The 11,286-nt window shown below is 40.2% G+C and overlaps 2 protein-coding genes across 2 annotated transcripts; both read left to right on the top strand.

The window, feature by feature from the left end:
• The first annotated feature begins 399 nt into the window (after positions 1–399).
• LOC146453139 (uncharacterized) lies at positions 400–6,265 on the top strand. Its single transcript, XM_085096965.1, has 7 exons — positions 400–551; positions 682–763; positions 883–940; positions 2,172–2,265; positions 2,384–2,438; positions 3,374–3,436; positions 5,748–6,265. The coding sequence occupies exons 1-7, from the start codon at positions 523–525 to the stop codon at positions 5,991–5,993; spliced, it is 627 nt and encodes a 208-aa protein (XP_084953091.1). The 5' UTR covers positions 400–522; the 3' UTR covers positions 5,994–6,265.
• Positions 6,266–7,993: 1,728 nt separating this feature from the next.
• On the top strand, positions 7,994–11,225 carry LOC146453138 (2',5'-phosphodiesterase 12-like). The gene has a single exon (XM_085096976.1). It carries the CDS (start codon positions 7,995–7,997, stop codon positions 9,864–9,866), a length of 1,872 nt encoding a protein of 623 aa, XP_084953102.1. The 5' UTR covers position 7,994; the 3' UTR covers positions 9,867–11,225.
• The last annotated feature ends 61 nt before the right edge of the window (positions 11,226–11,286 follow it).

Genomic DNA, 11,286 nt, shown 5'->3' with positions numbered 1-11,286 from the left:
TGTGGAAACAATCTGCGTCGAGGTGGTTGTTGGTGGAGCTGGAGACCCCTTCGCTCGTCCGCGGCCAGGCATCATCTCTCTTCTCCCTTGATTAAATCTCGAGCAATTGATTATAATTATATGACCCTGCATTACTGCATCATAAACCCAAGGGGCGCGTTTTGGGTGAATAAAAGCATATGAAAAGGAAAAGGATCAACCAAAGCAAAACGCTTTGACCTCTTTCAAGTTGCCAAGGAGGGAGACGTGTTGGAATATCCCGAAGAGACGCTGTTAATATAAAAAAGAAAGTGTTCTGAGACATCTTAAGAGAAACCTATCCAGTTTCTTTGAAATGGTTCATCTAAATCCGTTATTTCGTAAGTTCCCACGCGTGCTCGCGCACGGAGCGCTCGCGGAGAAGTCGTTTTTTGTGACATCACATTTGTTACAGTTTGTTTGCCGCAAGCCGCAAAGTAGACGTTACAGCTTTTCCTTTGGATAATCACACCAGCAAAGATTTTCTCTCTGTGTTTACTCCACATGGAAGAACTCAAGACAAAAAAGAAATCGTAAGTCTTTACGCGTACACGTTGTTTTGAGATGAATAAAAGTGTAACGAAACAATACGGATGATTAAGAGTATTTTTAAGTTAATCTCCACTGCTACGGTAATTTTTACGGTAATCTCCACTTTGTTAGGAAAAGGAAAAGACGAAATGCGATGCAACCTGATGAAGACATCCTTGAACTGGACGAAAAAGAAGAAAGAGCTGCATTAGTGGTAGGTGTGATGGCCAACCAGCTTTACTTTATTTCTCAAATAGTGAAATGGATGCTATTTCTTTATTAAACGACTTTATTTTTTTTACACTTTAGTTAAGAATTCTGTTTAATTATCAGGAGGCAAGTTGGGAAATAGGAAGGACATGCGCGCCAGCTGATTATAAAGTAATGGAAGGTTAGTCGAGATTAATACTATTAATAATCACATAGCTTAAGAACTGTGATCATGTAAAAGAATAATCAGGGATGGTATTTAATCCTTGGATACACCAGCTATTTTTAAATGCCGCTTTCCAAACGCGTGGATAATACACGGGCGATGGAGCTCGATGGAATGGTTCAACTTAACTCAATGGATTTATTGCTTCACGATTCCTTTTCATCCTATACCATAAAAAATGACACAATAAGCAACGTTCATTGTAGCTTTTCTCCCAACAAATTTCAACAAACGTTGCGAGGTTAAACTCTTTAAAAAAAACTTAACTTTCAACTTTATAGTGGCCCCAACGGCTGTGAATAGACTTCTATATGTCCGAGTTAAGCTTGGCTCAGTTTTCGCAAGGCCTGTACCAATCAGCTATGTTTCAGCCATTTCATTCACCATTGTTCCATATTTCCACCAGGTTCACTGTCGATAGCAATATGACCTAAAGACGCCCTAGAGTAGCAAACAACAGTAGCAAGTTGTTACCCTTGAGACTACAAAGACCAGACAATTTGTTTGTTTGTTTGTTTGTTTCATACAATAATCGTTAGCAAACTTCGACATGTTTAAATCTTGGTTTTACTTAAATTCTTTCCATAACCTCAGTTCTTCCCCGGGGGCCCCCGGGGGGTTCTTCCTGTTATTGAAATTAAATAAGCTGCAAGTTTGGCACGCATATCAAATGTGAGTTCAAGAATGCACAAAAAAGGGTATTCAAAGCCTTGGCGAGTATAGAGTCTAGCTCCACTCCTTCATTTTTCCTTTTGTCAATGTATCGCTCACAGGCGAGAAATTTTTTCCAAGAAGAGTTTACAAATTAACTTAGGTTTTCTTCTTACGAATATCGCCCAATACAGGTTTGTTTCACTAGCGGAGCCGGTGTCAGATCAAGCCATAGTAAAAAGTGTAGAGCTTTACGATCAAATAAAATCAAAGAAAGGAGTCGTAACTACGCAATTTTTTCCGATTGTGCCTATGATTCCGTTTGTTATCGGAGACGCAAGCAGAAACAGAAGCACTAGATTGAGGGTATAAAAATAGCTGAGAACTCCGCTTATGAAAGGGCTCTTATACGACTCCGACCCCGTCGCCAGTGAAAACCAGCCTTATATGCAACGCGAGCTAACACCATTTACAAAAAGTGTCTCTAGCAAGTATTACCGGTCGTGTGATAACTGATGTCCTTTTTAATGTTCAGAACTTATTGAAGACCCAGTCTATGAAGAGAGGGAGAGACGACGAAGGGCAGTTGAAAAATGGACGAAAGAGAGCAACGACAAATTTGCTAGAGGGTATAAAGATCATGTAATTCTTTCTTAACTATCCTTTGTTTGCCTTTCTTTGATTTTTCTGAGTTTATTCTGAGTGATTTTTCCGTGATTTACGAATAAATGTATTTTCTCATTGTAGATTAGCTAAACATGGAAAAAGATTTCGGAAGATCGCTGAACCCCTTCCAGACATTGTAAGCATATGTAGTATGTACACTTCTATGGACCTGTGATGTATTCTTCCTTCGTTCAGGGATCGTCGAGTTTTTTCCTCGCGATAATATTGTGGATAAAAATTTGGTATGCGAGGATAAACTAATGATCCTGTCTTTTACCTTTTTCTGCTTCCCACAATCGGCCGAGCGCCTGTAACAAGTGCAAATAGGGAGTCTTATGGCTGTAGCGGTCTCAATCGTATCCAAGTCATAAGCAATCCGCTGTCGTCTCGTTTTTTTTTCAATTACCGAACTTTTTCATGATCAAAACTAAATCTCCTGTAGCATGTGCTTCAGTACCAATCAGACTTTATGCATGCTTAAACAAAAGGATGATCATGTTCTCTTGCCTTCAGCAAGACGGAGCATTTTCTCGGCCCGCTGATTGGTTCATTGTGTGATTTGTGTCGCCAGATAGGAAGAGAACTCTTGCATCTGGTTTTGCGACATTCACAAGAAAATCGCTTCAAAGCACTGAGGAAACAAACGTTCAGTTCTTTTCGGCTCTTTATTGCGAAGGTTTCCGAGACAGTTCAGGCCGGTCGAGCTCATATATTAAACCCAATAAACACACGGCCGATTGAGGGCAAAAATTGACGAGAGTTCAAATCCGATGTTTGACAGTCAGTGAGTGTGCATGAAACTTTACGGTAAAATAAGAGAGAGGATTGCCGAAAATTCAAACTCTTGGAAAGCCTGACGAGAGTTAAGAAAACTGTGTGAGACTTAGAGAGTATTCAGAAGCAAGAATGCATGATACTGGATCAAGCGAACGAGAGTTGCTGAGAGAGCGCTGAGGAGATTTTCTATGGCAAAACTTTAGCGAGAGTCGAAAGTTTTTTCCACTCTCGGATACTCTCGTTCTTGTTTGCAGCCAACGTTTTAAAGATTACTTTGCACATTTTTTTCTTCAGACTGCAGCAGACTGCGTAGAACACTATTACATGGCAAAACCATTTCGCTTTGATTTCGAAGAGGTGAGTGTTGGGTATCCTGTGGTCAATCTTCTGGCACGCCTGGTGATTTCTTTCAGGTTTACTTGCCTCTTTCGTTTTATTTTTTTGTGCGGTATTTTTTGTGTGGTAAATAAACCTGATTTGAATGATTGATTTGATTGGATTAAGGCGTTTACACAGTAACCAAGAGAGGCTTTGCGGCTAAAATAATACACGCAATCTGGGGTTTGTTTTGTTTTTTTGTATTTTTTTTTTTTGGGGGGGGGGGGTGGGGGTTACTATGTAGTAACACAAACTGCAAGGCTGATACTACGTGAAAGAGTTGACTTTGCGAGACAACAACCCGACAGAAACCGACAAAACAGGGCTGCAACCGTGGACAGCTGTTTCGTTCTTATTGGAACTCGTCAGCACGGTGTAGCAGTTCTATATGAGACCAGCGACAGAGCCAGCTCAAATAAAATGCAACAAAACCCATGTCCTATCAAGTTTCGTACTCTGAACATTATCGTTCGCGGTCCTTTGCAGTTTTCACGTCTACTTTATTTTTTGGGGCCGTAGGTCTTTACAGATCCGATATGCTGTGCCTTTTAAGCATGGTTTTGTCCATGCGTTTCAATGTTAAGATGGTTTTGGCCATCTACATTCAGTTGACTTTGCGAGACAGGAATTCGATGCTTTGTCTGCTTTCTCCCTGAGGCACGTGGTGTGGCAACGCGTGATTCGGGGAGCGGGCAGGTTCAGAGTACGAAACTTGATAGGACATGGGTTTTGTTGCATTTTATTTGAGCTGGCTCTGTCGCTGGTCTCATATAGAACTGCTACACCGTGCTGACGAGTTCCAATAAGAACGAAACAGCTGTCCACGGTTGCAGCCCTGTTTTGTCGGTTTCTGTCGGGTTGTTGTCTCGCAAAGTCAACTCTTTCACGTAGTATCAGCCTTGCAGTTTGTGTTACAGTTTAGTTTTGGCTGATTAGGTCTCTTGTAGATCCTACGTCAACTGACAGCATTATCGTTCGCGGTCCTTTGCAGTTTTCACGTTACTATGTAGCACCTTTTTAGTGATCGATTCCGACCTTTCTGTAAGTTGAAGGCCCGGAATGAAAATAATAGGAAAGTGAAGATGTTACAGGATTTTAAACAATTTCTGCTCACGCCTCTTGTTAGAAGACATACAAAGGGAGCCCCTGGGGTCCCACCCTAAGATCCAACACTGCTATAGGGATCTTTAGATATACAAGTGCAAAACTGAATACAAGTACGGCTTTCAAATTTTAGACTAGTGACATCTCTGAAACTCCGAATTACTCTTTCCTGTTGCTTTCCAGTAGAAAAGTAGACCTCAGAAACAAGATTGGAGTGACAAGTGATTATTTAAAACAGGGGAACTAGATTTGAAAAGTCCCTCTTGTACTCAATCTTGTTCTCGTAGCCAAATATTATGTTCCTATAGGGCCAGTCGTTCATTAGTTACGGCCAAGTCCGTAGGGCGACCTGCACCATATTTGCAGCGTTTTACATGGTTGGTCGAAAGAACAAAGGAACGAACAACAGAACAATGTTCCCAGTCCTAAAAACAATGCAGCTGCAGGTTATAAGGGTCCAGTGAAAATAGAGCTTTTGAAAAGTGCAGGTCTACAGAAGTCCGCACCTTGGTTTGGTATGCATACATGAAGTATACCGTTAGAGGTGCCAAAGCTTTCATGAAACCGTCTGCCTTTAAAGGTGTTAATAAGCGTGTCAACTTTGATATGCAAACACAGAGGTGGCCTTTGAGGCCTAAGCGTGATTTTCAGACAGCGTGGGCTGCGCCTAAGTTAAAAAAAAAAAAAGAAAAACTCAAGGACACTTCATTTTGACCCATTTTGTAGTTTATTCAAGTTTAATCAAACAACAATTATGCGCCGTTTGTCCGACCCAGATTCCGCGTTTGAGTTGAACCTAGGGATCAACTAATTTTCACGGTATCAGGGATCAAGATTTATAAAGATTTTGGGATCAAAATTTAAGGCCAAAATGTGGGATCAGTCGGGAAAAATATACCTCGTTACGACCCTCACCCTGAACGCTGGACCGAGATACGTCATCAGCAGTTAATTACGCCAAAAACGGTTGTTTCCTGCTGTGGTGTACTCTTTGTTTTAATATTTTTACTCATGGAGAGCAGTAGACAGTTTAAAAGTTTAAGAAGAACTACAACAGTTACAAAGCTAAAACATGTTACGTCATCTTTAGTTAAAATTTTGATTACAATTTAAACGGAAGACGACAGAAGAGCTGTCAAAACAGGTTTTAAAAATCAAAACTGTCGTCGTTTTCTTAAAATTTTAGTGGAGAGCTCAAGAAAAGAAAAAAGCAGAGCATTCCTTAGCCCTCTCAGCACAGGACCACCAAGCCACTTCATCACAAGAGACACAAACTTCAAGCAGCCCATCTAATCCACAGGGAACCCCTACGGTGAGCAAGGAGATGAAAGAAATGGAAAAAGACAAACCAGAGGAGAAGGCGGAAGAGCCAGCCGCTCAACCTGTTGTAATAGAAATCAAAGACGAACCTGATGTTATTGTACTTGAATAAAATTGGAGTGTTAGACTTTCTAAATATCCTTCCTCAACCTATTTCACAATTCTGTTGTTTTTTTCCGGACAATTTGTTTTTAGCTCTGTATTACTATTAGCAGTTTATAGTGAGATTAATAGACGGTAAGTACCCTAACGCATGATTTTTGTTTTGTCAATCCTGTACCGCTATGCAGTTTCTCCCATTGAAATATCGTTAAAATATCCATATGTGATTAAAAAAAATAAATGAAATGTGAATAAAACCATTGACAAGTTCTTTCAAACCTCGTCCCCGTGTTCTTGGCGTGCAATAGAGTGTGACGTCATTCGTTGAGATAATCGGAGAGACGCACTATATTAAAATAACTTAAAGTCGAGAAATAAGTTCGAAGTGTTTGAAGGAGAAATTATTTCGTTTTAGACTGACCGATTGATTGTTTATTGATCGATTGGATGACTGCTTGCTTGGTTGGCCTTGAACTGTCACCTTGATCGCAGTTTTCCCAGTAATACTATTGCAGGAGGTAGTTTTAACTTTTGTGTCTGTTGGTGAAATCCTTACCGTAAGTGTGACCATTCAAATGAAAGCTACTGAGCAGTACTTTCCTGTGGTGCTGTTTATTATGCTGCATAAGGTGTATTTGGACTTTGGACTCTGAATGAAAATTCTAAGGTGTAACCATCCAACTGAAAACACTTCAAAGATATTAGGCTTAAAAACTGCTGACAGCTAACAACGCAGACGTCAGTATTCCAATAATACCCAGTCCGAAGGAATAAATCTGGCATAAAACTTCATTATCACTCTTAGGCCGTTCGCCACCCAACGCTCCATTACTGCAGGCTTTGAAACAACGGGATTACACTAGACAGCGACCGAACGCTGACTTTGCTTTATATAGCAAGGCAGTCTTAAGTACGTGCGATAAAAAATATTGCTACGGTATTGTTGTTTCCTGAATCGACCTTTTTTCCGCATGTTTGGCCGTTTAATGAATAGCTACTTAGTGGTACTAGTAAACTTATTGTGTAACTGCTGAGGTTGTGAAAATGGATCATAAGGTGTACCACCCTCGCTGAACAGAATCGATTCAACCAATCGACACTTAGGTTTTGAGCAGACCTTTGGTTTGTCTATTTTCGGCCCCCACCCCCCTTCTCCCAAAAATTCATAAAATCATTCTTGGAAGCAGGAATGTAAAATACGTACTCTGTTTTGACCAATTTGAAGGACCTTGACAGGCACTTTAAGTCCCTTACGCGTGTGAAGTCAGAAAGCTTCTGGACAGCCGAGTAAAATTTAAATAAATCACTTTATTTAAGTAGTTTTTAGCGAGGAGTACTAATTAGGGACACTCTCCAGATCAAATTGGAATTTGGAAATGTACTAAAACCAGCAAACAGCAAAATCACGTGCGTCACAATGTGCCCGCTTGGGTTTCGTGTTTCGGAATTACATCACCTGTGGCGTGTTAAATTTTCCGCGTTTCCATTGCTTAGAGAAGAGTTTAAAAAATTTTAGACTTCACAAAAACTGAAATAGGAAACCAAAAGCGATGATAGCTTGTATTACGTCCTTAAGGGGTAAAAGGGAAATGTGATTTTCCTTCTTGGGAAAATGTTATTTAACACTTTGGAAATGGGACTTGGTCAGTGGGGCTGGGGATAATAAATCACGGAGCTGGGAATGGAAACATATTTGATGGTATCCTTCAAAGTCTCTGCACGTTATGGAGCCATTTGTCACACCGGCGTCTAACAAGCCAGTTGGCACGCTAAAGCGTTTAAAACTAAATACAAAATACAAAAAAGAAAAAAGCTTATCGTTAATAGGGGAAGGGGAGTGGGAAGGAGGAGTGAGAAAAAGTGAGAGAAGATATAGGAGGACTGCCCCCCCCCCCCCATTTTCTCGCCCCCTCCCCCTGCTAGGCACCTTGCACGTTGCACGACACCTTGCACATGATGATCCATGATGATGCAAGAGGCTATACCCGGCCCAGTCCCTCTCACATTAACTATGAGTTGCCTTGCTGGTTTAGTAAGGGCAAATTCATCGAAAGTGTTTTTCAGTTTTAGAAAGCCTCGTTACTTTCGTTATTTCGCATCCAAAATGCCAATAGCAGTTGTTAGAAGTGTGCAGAAGGAAGATCATTTGACGATTTCCTTCAATCGCGAAGGAAAGCAGCGTAACATGCAGCGAAGCAAGGGAGAGATGTTGTCTAAAGCGTTGACTAGAATCGAGCTTTCTTCAAAGAAGAAAACGAAAAAAGCGAGAAAGGAAGCCGATTGCAACGAAAGTGGTGATAATGGAGATGGGCGTGCGAGTCTTTGGTTTAACGGTACGCTAGTTTGCTCAAGTCTGACCAATGAAGATGCTTGGAAAGATGGTTCAACTTTAAAAATTGGATCTGAAGCTTTCACTGTTGAAGTCAACCCTCCCACCGTCCTATCTTTGTCGCTTCCAGACAACATCATGTCAGGCTTTCCTGTGATGCCTTCTCTGAGTCTGGAATTTGCTGATAAACAGCACTGTAGTTACACATGGTACAAATCAAACAATCACAGTGAGGAACAAGCAAGTTCTGTCCCTGCTTCGGCAAGTGAAGTCTTAAACTGGGAGGAAGTTGGTAATGAGTTTTTGTACACCCCTTCCCTTCTAGATGTTGGATGTTATCTCAAACTGCTGTGTGCGCCTGGAAATGCTGTGAGAGTTAGTGGCGTGAAATCAGAGGTGTTGAGTACAGTCACCATAGCAGCAGGACCTGGGTTTTGCCCATTTGACGCTCGTCACATGTACACCAAAAAGCCAACTGCTGACCACAGCACATTGAGAGTCATCTCATATAACATCCTTGCTGATACTTACTCCAGGGATGAGTTTGCGCAGACAGTGCTGTACCCCTATTGCCCGCCATATGCTTTGGACATTAGCTATCGTCAACAGTTGCTTCTCAAGGAAATTCCTGGATATAATGCTGATCTAATCTGCCTCCAAGAGTGTGGATTTAAATTATTCAACAATAATCTCAGCCCAGCTCTTGAAACAATGGGTTTTGAAGGTTTGTTGAGATGTAAAGGCGGTGAAGTCCCAGAAGGGGAAGCAACATTTTTTCGGAAAAGCAAATTTACACTGATAAGCCAACATGACATTATTCTGAATGAAGCCCTCCTGGAAGATCCAGCACAAGAAGTGGTGTTAGATCACATATCAGCAATGCCAATTTTACTGCAAACTCTGCAAAAGAGGAACGCTGTTGTTCAGTTGTCCATTCTCAAAGTGAATGGTCTTGATAACCAGTATCTCTGTGTAGCTAACACACATCTTTACTTTAAACCCAGCTTTCCTCACATACGCTTACTTCAGGTTGCTATTGTGCTAAATCATGCTCAGAAAGTTATTTCAAGGTTTTGCATTGATGCTGCTGGAAATGACATGAACAATCCAGACATTTCCACAAATGCAGATGTTGAGAGTATGTCCTCCCAGAAAACCAATGATACCACTCAGCCGCAAGTAGCTTTTCTATTCTGTGGTGATTTCAACAGCAATCCAAGAACTGGTCTTGTTGAACTCCTCACAACAGGTCATGTTGACGCAACACACCGTGACTGGACACTTTGTGAAGACAAGGAGGAACATTGTGCAACACTATCACTCAGTCATGACTTCAGTCTGTTTTCTGCTTGTGGCTTTCCTCCATTCACAAACTATACTGGAGGATTTAAGGGAACTCTTGACTACATTTTTGCGGATAACAAGTACTTTGAAGTGGAATCAGTTCTTCCCCTGCCAAATGAAGATGAGCTTTCCTCTCATTTAGCTTTGCCATCTGTGGTTATGCCCTCAGATCATTTAGCTTTAGTCTGTGATCTTAAGTGGAAAAAATGAGTGAAATTCTGATAAAATAGAAATCAGGCCTTTTTTGTGCCTTGTGATCCCCCATGTAAGAATTACAAGGAATAGGCCATTTTCATGATGGCGTCATTTGACTACAACTACCAGAATTCATTTCGTTTTCCTTTTCAAATTCAAATTTTGTAATCCCAGTGGAGAGCAAAAAACAATAGCTCTGATTAGCATGAGAAAACAAAAAACTGAAGGATTCTGGTAGTTGTAGTCAAATGACGCCATAGTGAAAATGTCCTATTACTAAAGGAATTTCATACTTACAATGCTGGAAATTTATAGCAGCTGGTCATTGGACCCTGTTAGAAAAAACTTCTGAAATAACTTCAAATGTCAGACTTTTTTTAAAGGTTTGGAACAACATATTGCTAGGCAAGAAACTTTCAAGCATGCTGTCAAAAGAGCCTCTTTGATCTCAAGAATTTGATGGATGGATGCTGTGAGACTAAAATAACCTTTTTGTGTTTTCAGATTATTTTTAGGGTGGCTCATAAGGATGAAACACTCTCAAGAGTAAAAAACACTTCCCAGAACTGAAAACACTTTTGAAAGTTAAAAACACTTACCAGAACTGAAAATATTTCCCATCATTGAACAGTCCCGTAGAAGACCTTGTTACCAAGAGTTCTGACAAGCCGGTTTTCAATTCTGGGACATGTTTTTAATTAGGGAAAGTCTTTTCAATTCTGGGACATGTTTTTAATTAGGGAAAGTCTTTTCAATTCTGGGACATGTTTTTAATTAGGGAAAGTCTTTTCAATTCTGGGGCATGTTTTTAATCCCAGGAAGTGTTTTCAGTCCTTGGAAGTATTTTCAATTCTGGGAAGTGTTTTGTCCTTAGAAGCCACCATATTTTTTTATTAACGCTAATATTCTCTTGTGTGTGAAAATATTTATTTACTGTCAATGCAATGCAATTCTGTCATAAGAATATACTTGGTGGTAGATCAAGACTTATGATGTACTCACCACAAGATATTGCAGCACTCAGCAATCTGATTGGTTCCCTTGTGAAGGTATATCATTGATGTGATTTACCATTACTGCCTTATTTGGAAAAGCCACATTTCAAAATATTTGGGCAAATTATACCCTTCTTGTATTGCATTTTTTTTATTTCAGGTAATAGGCATTTGTTTCTGTGTTTGAGTATATGTGTATGAATAGTTGGCAATTTATTGATGTGCAATTTAATCTCTTGGAAGAATTGTTGAGTACTTCATTTGGAAATTTTATGAAATTGTACACGAGTTTAAAATGTCTATGACATGTAATTTTCTTTAAAATTAACATTAGATGGAAAATTATGAAGGGGAAATAAAACTGTCCCGGACACATTGACTTTTCTGCAAATCTTCATTTGTGCTAGCAAGGGTGAATGTTAGGAAGAGCATGTCCTACG

This window comes from Pavona decussata, unplaced genomic scaffold (assembly GCF_977016875.1).
Source record: "Pavona decussata unplaced genomic scaffold, jaPavDecu1.1 SCAFFOLD_348, whole genome shotgun sequence".
In the NCBI taxonomy this organism is placed as follows: Eukaryota; Metazoa; Cnidaria; class Anthozoa; order Scleractinia; family Agariciidae; genus Pavona; species Pavona decussata.
Note: the sequence above shows the minus strand (reverse complement) of the source record. Positions and strands in the feature narration are given on the sequence as shown.